The sequence below is a fragment of the Mus pahari genome, chromosome 17 (assembly GCF_900095145.1).
Source record: "Mus pahari chromosome 17, PAHARI_EIJ_v1.1, whole genome shotgun sequence".
In the NCBI taxonomy this organism is placed as follows: domain Eukaryota; kingdom Metazoa; phylum Chordata; class Mammalia; order Rodentia; family Muridae; genus Mus; species Mus pahari.
Genome location: NC_034606.1, coordinates 34,363,828 through 34,376,514, shown reverse-complemented (window position 1 = coordinate 34,376,514; position 12,687 = coordinate 34,363,828). Strand labels below are relative to the sequence as shown.

At 41.8% G+C, this 12,687-nt stretch overlaps 1 protein-coding gene across 3 annotated transcripts in view; it reads right to left on the bottom strand.

Annotated features, from left to right (window-relative positions):
• Khdrbs3 (KH RNA binding domain containing, signal transduction associated 3) overlaps positions 1 to 12,687 on the bottom strand; it is a 164,043-nt gene that overhangs the window by 65,250 nt on the left and 86,106 nt on the right. For all 3 annotated transcript variants that reach the window (XR_003845458.1, XM_021216617.1, XM_029547941.1), the window contains exons 5-6: positions 8,223 to 8,362; positions 3,796 to 3,991 (exon numbers count right to left, since the gene is read on the bottom strand). Coding sequence is in view for 2 of the 3 variants with exons in the window: in XM_021216617.1 (XP_021072276.1) it covers positions 3,796 to 3,991; positions 8,223 to 8,362 (336 nt within the window). In the remaining variant the exon portion in view is untranslated. The remainder of the gene's footprint in view (positions 1 to 3,795; positions 3,992 to 8,222; positions 8,363 to 12,687) is intronic.

Here is a 12,687-nt window from a genome sequence, read left to right as displayed (position 1 = left end):
TGTGGCTGAGGTGTGCACCCCACAAAGGAGGCCTGCAAGCTGACATGCTGTGAACAAAAGGCGGCGGATGGCCCAACAGTCAGTCCGGGGACAGGACAGACACTCAGCTTCATCCTGAGGACACTTTAGAATCCTAAGCCGTTTTCCCTCCTCTCTGTAGGAGAGAGTGACAGCGTGTGTAAAATCTGGCAACAAAGCTTTTGCATAACCTGTGTTACTGCTGGACATGTCATACGCGGTGACTTGAATCCACGCTTGGGGCCATCCTTGCACGGTGGAAAGTATTTGGTTCCTGATAAAGGATTATTTCCTTTAAAGCAGAGTTGTTACTTATTCCCAGACTAACACATCAGTCATAATAAATAATACATTGGTAATAGGTCAGCAAGGCAGTGTTGCCTTGACAACCTGAACACCTGAAGAGTTGACTGTGGCTCTTGCCATGCGTGGCCATGTCAGACAGAAACTGTAGGGAGCCAGAGGCCCATTGATTACTTACAACTGGAAGGGAGAGTGTTATGGGGTAACCTGTAGGATCTGAGATAACTTAAGAGAGCTTGTGCCCAATCGAGGTAAACTGTAAGACACCAGATACTGCCCACAGAGCTTGGTGTGCCAGGAAACACACATATACAGAGCAAAAGTGAAGTCTGACAGCAGGGACGTGACCCAGACCAGGCACCCTCCCAGCACTGACTGATGGGGGCCTAAGGTTGTGCAAACAGAATAAAATTCGCTCTAAAAGCAGCGCCTAGAGAGAGCCTTTCCCTTTTGCAGTTTGTCGGCTGCAGATAAGATCCTTCAGGGACAGAAATGCAGCCGCCACGTACAACAGGGATGCATGCTTGCCCACGTGTGTGTTTGCTTTTACTGTGACCAAAAAGCAGCATGCCCCCAGACTGCAGGAATGTTAGGCTCTGCCAGGTGTTGTCTTCCTGTGTGGTCACACCTTGAACCGTTAAAGTGCTCACAGTGAAAACACTATAGGTTATACTAATTAAAGTTTCAGTTATGTAATCATTTGGGTATAAGAAATAGGTTGGTGTCACGGGGAAAAAGTAACTTCTTGTTCTTCAAAAAAAGACATGTGGGGTTACTGTAATTATGGCTAATTTCTCTACCTTAAAGCAGAGTGGAAGAAGGCCCTGGTGCATACTCAAAGATTGAATCTATTCAATCTAGATCATCCAGTATCTATTTTCTGCATTAAAAAAAAAAAAAAAAAAAAAAGCAATGGTGAACTTCTTTGATTTCCTGGAATATTTGTTAGCCTATTCAAGGGGAGGCTTTGAGTTGACCATGGTGAGGCAGCTATACTTGCAGCTCCTGCACGTGCTGCCTGTGCTCTCTGGGATGGTAATCCCAAACACACACACACACACACACACACACACACACACACACACACTATCAGACAACACCACTCTTCTGGGTGACTGAGTCAGAGCATCCTTTATGATTGTGACTACTGATGAAAATGCTGGGCTCAGAGGCATCTCAGATGATGCAGCTCTCCATCACTCATCTAGGGAAAAATCCCTAGATTTTTCAGGACATCCCTGCACATCCTCTTTCCACATTCTTGAGATGAGTTCTCTACATAGCATAATTAATGACAGCCTGCCCATTAATTGTGCCTTTCTTGGGCCTGTATGAGAATGCCTTTCTATTTTAGAATACTTATTATTAAGAAGATGCACTGTCTCAAGCATCCAGAGAGGCTTTCTCAACAAGGCATCAAGTATGCCAGGATTTCAAATACACACACACACACACACACACACACACACACACACACACACATACACACACACACACACACACACACACACACACACACACACACACATACACACACATACACACACACACACACATTCCTCCTCCGGGCGAGGTGTAAATAAACCACTGCATGATACCCCATCTTCATATATACTTTAGAAATAGCCACAGAGACAATAAATGCTAAATCAATTTTTAAAAATTAAACTGGGCCAGTTAAATATAATCAAACAAGATTTATGGAAATAAAGTTTTTTTGCTACTGAATATCTGTTAAGGAGTTTTAAAACTTCTTATTCACTGTAGTGCCAGGAATCAAATCCAAGGCTGCATGTGTGCTATGCAAATTAGCTAAGTTCCCAGCCTCAAGGACACCTTTAGAATGTACATATCTGAATTGCAGAAGAACACAGGGAAGGTCTGATATCCTTAAAACAGCAAAAAGGGCTCTAATTTACTTCAGGTTATTGTTTTATTAAATCTTTATTCCCCCACCCTTTCGTCCTCATAGTTCTCCATTGTCTCTCACCAACTTAAGGTGCCATAAACCAGGTAAGTCCTGAAAACAGAAAGGGACATCAGTGGTAACCCCCATTGCCTAACTCATTTCAAATAGATGGTGAAAGAGATTCCGCAATCTCATTCTCCACAATCTCTGCCTGGCAACTTCTAGAACATCATCCATCCATGTTGGTCCAAGAGCTGTCACGCTAAGCCAGCTGGGAATACTGTGACTGTGGCACATAGCCACAAGAACTCCAACAGCATTCTTTGTCTTTGTTGCCCCAACTCCATTTGGAAGGGTCAGCATGTGTGTGGAAAAGCTCAAGGCACGGCCATCACTGTCAGTTTCACAAGAATGTGAGGAAGTAGGAAAACACGCAGTGCTAGGGGATGAAGAGAGAGCCAAGAGGCTGAACGGCAAAACAGAGAATCTGATTCCAAACAACAGCACGTAGAGAATAAATGAAGGGCTCTCTGCTAAGTCAAAGGAGCTAAGGATGGCCCATCCCTGCCCACCCACCCACCCACAGGTTCAGTTTATGTGAGAGAGTGACTGTAACAATAGCTGTAATGCTCAAGAGCTCGGCAGCTGCCCCCATGAGGTTCTCCTGCTATAGCTGACCTACACAGAAGCAGCAAAAGCAAGCAGATGATAAGGGAAGGGCAGTCTAGGCCAAAACCATAAAAAGACAATACTCGTGGACTTCTGTTAAGTGCAGAATGTGAAAGTCAAAGCAGCCACAGATTATACTAAACAGGATTCTACAGACTCTGGGATAACTACAACCTCTTAGAAACTTTGCAAAGTACCGTCATAGCACAGCAGAGTAAGAGACCTTACTTCCCGTATCCGATTCCTGCCACTACTGCCCTTGACAACTGTCCCTGGACTCCCCTTCAGTATGACCATCTACTGACTTCTCATTTTCTCTACCTGTGATATTAAGGAAGCAATACCAAGAATCCTTAAGCATTGATATTCTTAATGAGTCCTTTCGCTTCTGTCCTACTTTTTCAGTTCTATTTCTTTCTCTTACCTTTACTACAAGCCATACTTGAGACTCTGAATTGGTAAAGAAAACTAATCGATGCAAAAATATATGGAATTTTAATTTTCTTGACGGAAGAGAACTTCCTTACGAAGCTATGCTTGACTAAGCAGATGGAAATGATACATTAAAAGGTAACACCATCTTGGGATTTTTAGGCAATCACTTTTCACTGACTGACTTACTCAGATGCAACTGAAATGGAATATGAAAGAATGTTCTAGTCAACTCATGGAAAAGCTTAATAGCTATCTGCTTGAACCCATGTTGCATTCCTTACAGCTGAAATTCTGCCTTAGTTTCAAGCAGCCTTGAAACCCATCCTATACTTTTGAATTCCTATGCTAAGTGGCTTTAATGTCAACTGTTTGCTAAGCTGAGGAGGTGAACAAGAGAAGCAACTGTGACACATTATCTGGACTAGATCAACTTGGACTTTGACACTATCACCTTTACTTACATACTCTCCATAGGTCTCCTGTGTTGGGGGTGGCGGGGGAGGTCTGTATCCAGTTGGGGGGACACCTCTTGCTCTGGGAGTGAGAAGGCCTCTTCCCCGGCTCACTGGCCCTCGGGTGGAAAGGACTCCTCGGGGAGTCGGTGTCCCACGTGGTACCCCAACTGCAACAGGCCTGGCTGTGACTCCTCCTCTTCCCCTGTGAGCAAGAGGGTCAAATTAGCAGTATCTGTCATATTTTTTAGCATGGTATTCTTCATACACATTGACATCTCAGACAATTCACTGTCTTATACTTCTGTAAAATGCAGTATGGACAAACACAAAGTAAGCCACAGCAAAAAGCATGTAGCTAGTGCAGCTAATACAACACAACTGGGGAATATCCCAGGCAGAGCTTAGCTTCTTCACTGTTGTCACAGTGGGACACTCTGATTTCTGGAAGACGACACAAATGATGCTGTTCCAGAATGACAGCAACTATGACTCTAACCCATGAGTGGGCCCTATCTTGTTCATGTACAGACAAAGAGACCGAGACTTGGAGAGATCTTAAAATTGCCTGCAAACACACACAGAGCAAAGCAGGGATGCACAATGGATGCTACAGTTCCACCTAAGGCCAACACAGAACAGGCTTTAAGGAAACAGAAGCAGGCATCCATGATGGGTTTGACACTTCTAGGTCAGCCTTCCACAGCATCCTGCAAATGTACAGTAAGGAGTGCTGCCTAGACTACACACACCCCTCCATTCTTGTTCCCTTAGTCTCTTCTGGGGTCTCCTGAGTCCCATTTGAGACAAGAAAGTGCAGAGGCAGATTATGGATAAAGACATCACCTGTGTTAAAGACTAGATTTAGTTCTTTTTTTTGCAATGAAATTGGAAACATTTTACTAAAATGTTATTACTTCCTACTGTATGATCTAACTTCAGTTGCATTCTGAAAGGTATCGTGAAGTGGTAATAGTGAGGGAACACTAGAAGTTTCTAGGAACCAATGTGTTTTACTTTAAGACTCCAAAGTGGCCCCACAAGGCACTTGCCCTACAAACTTACTAGGGAAATGAGGTGAGAAATATGCAAACAAAGGAAGAGTTTTAAGTGCTCAAGACTACCACATATGGTACACAAGGGCTTGTATGAATTTACCACGTAATAGGGAATAAACAAGGACACTGTAGATAAGATACATTCAGTTTGATAAACACGAGGAACTAAGACATGGTAATATGAAGCAGCTCCTGGGGAAATGACCTGAAGAGCTTGTAATATTAAAATACTAGTGTATCACAAGAATTTTAAACAACAACAACAAACCAACTATTTGTTTACATTTTGAGACATGGTCTCACTATATAGCCCCAGCTGGCACAGAACCTACTATGTAGACCAGTCTGGCTTCTGAGATTATAGGCCTGACAACCTTGATGTCATTCAAGAACTTGATAGTGCAAGACACAAGGGACTGTGTGTGCCTTTCTTAGCTTTGTATCATGACTTCTCTCACATTTAGATATTGAGTAACCAGTACCTAGGCTTTCTACATCTTTTGCCATCAAGAAAACTCAAGGTAAATTTGAGTCCCAACCATTAACTGGGGCCAACGTTAAACAAAAGGTAGTGCATGCATCATGACCGTGGCTCACAGGCAAAGGGGAAGAGGTTTGTCTTTTACATTACAGAGTAAAGAAGGTACTTCTCTTCCTTACTCTTGGTAACATCACCACCTTAATGGAAAGAGGATCAAATTAGAAACTGCCAATGATTTAAGGGACACTGACTTTCACGCACTAGTATTGAGTATCCTCCATTGTGATGTTCTCCAGAATGGGGACTCATTCTGAGTTACTATTTGATAACGTGGTATGCAAGAGCTATTAGGTAACACAATAAAATTTATTACAGACTTGAATACATATAATAAATGCCAGGATATGTGCATTTGTTTAGCAAATTTACTTTGTGTCACTCAAAAGGACATTTATACACATATTCCAAGATGGTGATTCCTATTTCTGCATCCACATGTGGTCATGCATCACTAAATGATGGGTAGTCACAGGACTCTCTTAGATGTAGTTGGTGTACACTTTTATAAACTAGACAACAGCACCTCCTGCACACTTAGTGTACATTGCTGTACATGCTCTGCTTTTACAGAATAGGCAATCTAACACCTTGTTTATATCATTGTTACCATGGTTACTGCATCACTAGACTATAGGAATTTGTTTTAGTTGCATCATATTCTAATAAAACCAATCTCACATGTTATAGGATTGCATCTCACATATATTTGTCTTGCAGCACAACAATGCCTGCTCTAACAGCCTGTTTCTTTTCTGTATATGCTGTTTCCAGTCCACAAAGAGAAGTGTGCATCTGTACATGTAACAATGCTTCAGAAAACACATTACTCCCCACAGGGCAACAGGCAGCAGGACAGGCAGTATAACACCTTGTTTAATATCACTGTTGCTATGGTTACCTCATCAGGCAGCAGGAAGTGGCCAGGCATGGACCAGGCAGCAGGAAGTGGCCAGGCATGGACCGGGCATGTTAATTATGGGAGAAGGCCTGATGGAATGACTACAATCTCCCATCCAGTCACACACCCCTTACAAAAGGGAGGCAGAGAGGAATGACTAGAGGAAGAGACTATAAAGATGGGGGACCAGTGAGTGATAGGGTCATCCCCAGGAACAGAAGAGACAAGGGAAAGATTGACTCCTTGCCAAAACCTCAACCTTGACTTAATGACACTGAACTTGGGCATCTAGCTTCTGTTTCTGTGAGGAAAAACAAAACAAAACCAAAAATTCTACCTGAAAGATACCAGATTTGTGGCAATAATTCATGGTGACCTCAGAAAACTACAGCAAGTAAGTAATTATTTCAAGCAAAACCAAAAGGTGGACAGGAATACACCCACTTGCCGAGCATCACAGTGGCTTACAACTCATCCACAGCAATGCTTACTAGCTCTCTTTTTCTGAAGGAACCCAGTGCTCAGGCACCCAGGCCTGGCCTACCACGCAGTCGCACAGATAGCTTTGAAAGAGCACACTCCAGAAGTAACGTTCATTCTTCAAATGAGCTTGGAGATATAAAATAAATACTATTTTAAATTCCATCAAATATTCTATCTGAAATATATCTGATGTATCTGAAAGAGACATTTCCATCCAGTTCCCAGCTTAACTGAAAAGTTTAAGTTACTAGCTAAAACGGTGGTGCAGGCTGTAGTCCCAGAACTAAGGGACAGAGGTGAGAAACACTGTCCCCCACAACAACTTCATCAACAAAAATTATTCTTTTCTCTACTGATTTTAAATAACCAACACAGTATTTTTGTTTTTTGTTTTTGGGGGGGTTTTTTGAAGCATTTTTTTCCTATTATAAGCTAACCAACAATTCAGAGACAGAAATAAAAACTCTGTGTCCATATGCCAGCTCAGTAGTTTTCAGCAGCCACAGGTCTGACAGTGCACACAAAGGCAGAGGTATTCATAGTCTGCCTGCCTAACACTGCTCAGCACTGGGGGGAACTGTCCAATATGGAGCAGTGAGTACACACACAGGGTATCCACACAGTCAGTACACACACAGGGTATCCGCAGTCAGTCAGTATATACACGGCGTATCCACACAGTCAGTACACACACAGGGTATCCGCAGTCTGTCAGTATATATACAGAGTATCCACACAGTCAGTACACACACAGGGTAGCCTCACAGTCAGTCAGTATACACACAGGGTATCCACACAGTCAGTACACATACAGGGTATCCGCAGTCAGTCAGTATATACACAGGGTATACACACAGTCAGTACACACACAGGGTAGCCTCACAGTCAGTCAGTATACACACTGGGTATCCACACAGTCAGTACACATACAGGGTATCTTAACAGTCAGTACACATACAGGGTATCCTCACAGTCAGTACACACACAGGGTATCCGCAGTCAGTACACCCAGAGAGTAGCCTCACAGTCAGTCAGTATATACACAGGGTTTCCTCACAGTCAGAAACATACAGGATATTCTCACAATCAGTATACACACACAGGATATCCTCCAAGTCAGTATACACAAACAGGGTATCCTCACAGTCAGTAAGTACAGTATCTTCAGCTCATGAGACCTACGGTACTTACTGACTTACAGCCGAGTTTCACTTTAGGCAATTATAGAATCTGTGCTGGGGAGAATAACAGTATGCCAAGCTACTATCAGCTGGGAAGTAGTACAGGATGTATAAAAGTTTAGGTTCAATTTTTCTCACATCTAAGTTAACTCCATGACTATGACATCACAATGTCTGAATGCAGGTTTATAAGATACACTGACAAATATGTCTCCCTATTAATGACAGCAACTTTCACACTGCTGCAATGGCAAGCAAGAAGTAATAACACCTACCTGGTTATTGCTGGTGTCGTTACGCCTCTCGTACGCAAAGTAGATTTCCCTCGAACCACTGGGACATCTGCATTTTCTGAACCTCCATTCAAATATGTTAACTCCTGGAGCTGTGCTTGCCTGATTTCATCATTGTAGTCCTGTACAGAAAAGATATTGAAAAATAGAAAAGCACTTAGAATATAAAGCAAGTATTTTTTTTTTTTTAAGAAAATGAGGTCAGGAAAGCAATTAAAACAGAAAATATAATCAAATAAAAATGAAAATGTGGTTTTGTTTTCTATTATTATTTTTAAAGGAAACCATAGTTTCCCCCAATACTAAAATTACAGTTAAGCTAATATCCTTTTTATGCATAATTTCCACTTGTGATATCTGTAATGATACAAGGCCACATAGGCATTGCTATTTACAGCTCCATTCACTCATCACTACCAAACATTTACATAACTGACTGACAGAAAAGCCTGGGGGAGCTGGTCATAGCACATCCATATCAGGTGGAGAGCAATGAACATAGCATACATGCACGACTCCTAGCTCACTTTCTTATACCAACTCCAGGTTCCCCTGCCTAAGGAATAGTCCCACTCACAGTGGATGGGTCTTCCTGCCTCAGCTAAGAATTAAGATTATTAAAATAATCATAACACAGATATGTTCAGAGGCTCATATTATAGTTACTTCTAACTTGTGCCAAGTTGACAATGATCACTAACCATAATCTTGTGCAAGCAAGGATAGTCTAGATTTATAAATCTGGTCAGTAATCAGATTCCTGAAAAATCTGTACTTTTTTTTTTTTTCCTACACGTTAAACTCTGAAACTAGGACTCTTATCTTGCTTCCTTTCTCTTTCTTTGTAATGATCCTCAACTCCATCTGATAATTAACAAAAACACAGAATAAACAGATAAAACTTTACCATTACTACTTTGCAATAAAAACAAACATTGACAATCAAAGAAGAAAGACTAATTTAGCTGTACAACAGCCAATGGAGCTTCTAAAAGGGGCCATCTGAGGAAGGGAGAGCCAGTCATCAGAGGGTTGGCCCAAAGCCCCACACAGAGGGAGGTAAAAAAGACTTAAGAGTATTAAACTCCAGAGACCAGAGATACTAGCTAAGGCAGATGGGCTACCCTGAGTTCAAGGCCAGCCTAGGCTATAGTGAGTTCCAGACCTAGAACACAAGAAGAGTATTACAAAAATGAGTGAGTGAATGAATGAATGAATGAATGAATGAAAAATAAGCAAATAATCAAAAAATTTATTATATGGACAAATTATGAAGACAATAAGGAGTCTTAAAGAGAAAGCAGAAACCAAATCATGCAAAGCCTTAGGCTACCTTAAAAGTAGTTTAAATATAATTAGAACTAAGATTGCTGAGACACTGTAACAATTTTTAGGGATCAAACTATATACTAAGATTTATGTTCTGGAAAGCACAAAACAAAACTTCAAACTGCAAACAGGGCAGGGGAATGTGAAGGCTCCAGGGTGTCAGGTGAGTGTGGCCACACACGGTCTGTGTTGTGTTGCAATCTATCACACAGCCCAGTGAGAAGTCTGGGGACCAGCTAACAGGAAAACCACCCCTGACCATAGCAGATGGATGGAGAAGGGAGACATGGAATCCATCTCAGTGAGATAGAGGTGAAGGAGCCTTAAGAGTCACAGTGAAGGCAGGAGCTTTTTGTGATATTTGGCACAAAGAGGTACTCAGTGCTGGAGGCATCACAGGCTCATGGTCATCAGGAGACCACAAACTGGAAAATCATGAGCACATGTCAGCGTAGACAGGGAATTCAGGTGAAGTATTTTATAACCCGAATTAAAAAATCTCAAAGAAACACTATATTTACAACTAAGAATTTGTCTTTTCTTCCTGACTTTCCCCAAATATCAAGGAAAAAAGTAAGTAGGCACCATGGAATTAGAGGAACCCCATGGGCACCGTCAATAAGAAAGTTGTAATATACTATCTGAAGGAAAGGAACACAACGGAGGACGAAAGCCACGGCCCTCAGCAGGTGAACTCAGAGCGTGGGTGGGACTGGTGCACACAGACCCTCCCCCAGACTTATCTGAGGCTCGGTGCCTCAGAGCTGTCATCTGCTTGGGTCCATCACTCCAACTGTCTAAAATAAGACTGCTAAGATCTTATCAGCCATTTTGCTACAAATGTGTGAAGATTAATAAATAATTTGCAAAGCACATTCTAAATAAAATGTGCTAGAAAAAAATGCCAGTACTTCCCTGTAGAAAATTGTTAGGTGTGATACTCAGTTATAGACGCTAAAAATAGATTCGATCAAAAGATCATGGCTGAAGCACTATTTAAACTCCAGTAAAAGTTTAGAAAACTGAAGTTAAGATCACTTGTTCTAAGTTAGGTTTGGTGTTACAGTGGAGCCCACTTTAAATATCAGTTTGGCAAAACTACACAGATATTAAATGACTAAATGTATAGGCATGTGTAAGGCAATTCTAGAACGTTTTAGGTGGTTTACTCTTGTAATATCAGATGGGCAGGTACGATACTACCATAACTACACCTGAGCCATGCATGATAGCTTAGACTTACTTAAACTTTAACTCTCTAGGTGAAAAATAAAAATACTGAAAGATGTACTCTTTGCCAACAGTCCAGAGTAGAAAGGACATTAGAATTGTAGTCATGTGGGGCTGGAGAGATGGCTCAGTGGTTAAGAGCACTGACTGCTCTTGACTGTTCTTTCAGAGGTCCTGAGTTCAATTCCCAGCAAGCACATGGTGGCTCACAACTACAGCAATGGGATTGGATGTCCTCTTCTGGTGTGTCTGAGTACAGTGATGGTGTACTCACATACATAAATAAAATCTTTCAAAAAAAAAAAAAAAAAAAAGAATTGTAGTCGTGTGTGTGTGTGTGTGTGTGTGTGTGTGTGTTTGTTGTGTGTATACACATGCACACATAATTATGTGTGCACTTTTCTACACAGTGAGTTTAGTCTGTTATGTGAGCCTGGAGAAAGTGGGAAAGATTTTGAAGTAACTCATTAAAAGTTAACTTCAAAGTCCATACTGGTGACCTGCCTCTAAGGACAAAGATGTCTGCCGTCAGGACGGATGACCCGAGTTCAATCCCTGGTACCCATATGGTGGGAAGAGAGAGCTCACTCTTGCAAGTTGTCTATGGCAGTCACACAGCACGCATTCACACACCATACCCACACACGTCAGTCAAAAGATTTTAAAAGTACAATCATAGCAATGCAAAGTAACATTGGAATTCAATTTCTTCTCTGTCAATAACTTACTATTCACAGTTATTTGCCAAAATATCACAATATTTATGTTTAAGGTTTTCCTGGCATCCTTGTAGACATTATATCTATAGGAAATAACATTAACACTCATTATCTGAAGAGCAGCTAAATAAACTCTGGGACACACAAACAATGCGGAAATAAAATAGTATCATGAAACTGGACATGTGCTCACAGGAAAAAAAACACACACACAAAAGTCCCATTTTAAGAACCATACACTAAGAAGTAGAGATGGCTTTTTGAATCAGTGAGGAATGTGTCCTTAAGAAGAACAAGGAGAGGAAAATAGCTGAAAGACACCATGTAAGGAGTCTCAGAACAGATTCCAGCCACACAGCAAAACAAGAACACAATAAAACCACTCATGAAAAAATAGCTAAATTGCAGGTTAGAGAAGTTGGGTTTGTGGCACTCTTGCTGGGACCACCTTCCCTCCTCCTCAGCAACCGCTCTGCTGAGGAGACGCTCACGTGTTCGGGAACGAAGGGGAAAGTCCCCCCATGCCAGCAGCAGCATCAAGAGCAGTAAAATGTCCCACAGAATGGATGAGGGAGAACAGCAAGCCAGCAAGCCTGATGCTACCTTGTCAAGTGAGGCAACATGCCAGCTCAACAGAGGAGACCATGACAGAGCCCAGAAAGGAGCGGGCAAGACTGATGAGCTCTCCTGCTTACCTGACTGACAGTGCATCTCTGCAGAGGAGACTCCAGGTTATACGCCAATTAACATGGGCCACTCTGAATTCCCTAATGCATGCCAACCAGGAAATCACATTAAACAGGACCCAAGGACACATGGCCTCTGGACAATGGGGAGTGACAACTAAGCTATGTTGTCTTCTAGAAGGACGGAAAACCTATAAAGCAAGATGGGAAGCCCTAAATACACATGTTGCCAGCTAGGAAGTGTGAAGGGCACAGAGTCTGTGGGCTCTGTTTAACATAATTATAAGAGAAATAGAAGACAAAATATCAGCAACAACAGCAGCTTTTGTGGAAGCAAAGGGCTCAGAATTCCTATCTGCTCGGGCACCTTATCTAAACGCCAGCATTTTCTTTTCTTTTCTTTTCTTTTCTTTTCTTTTCTTTTCTTTTCTTTTCTTTTCTTTTCTTTCTTTCTTTCTTTCTTTCTTTCTTTCTTTCTTTCTT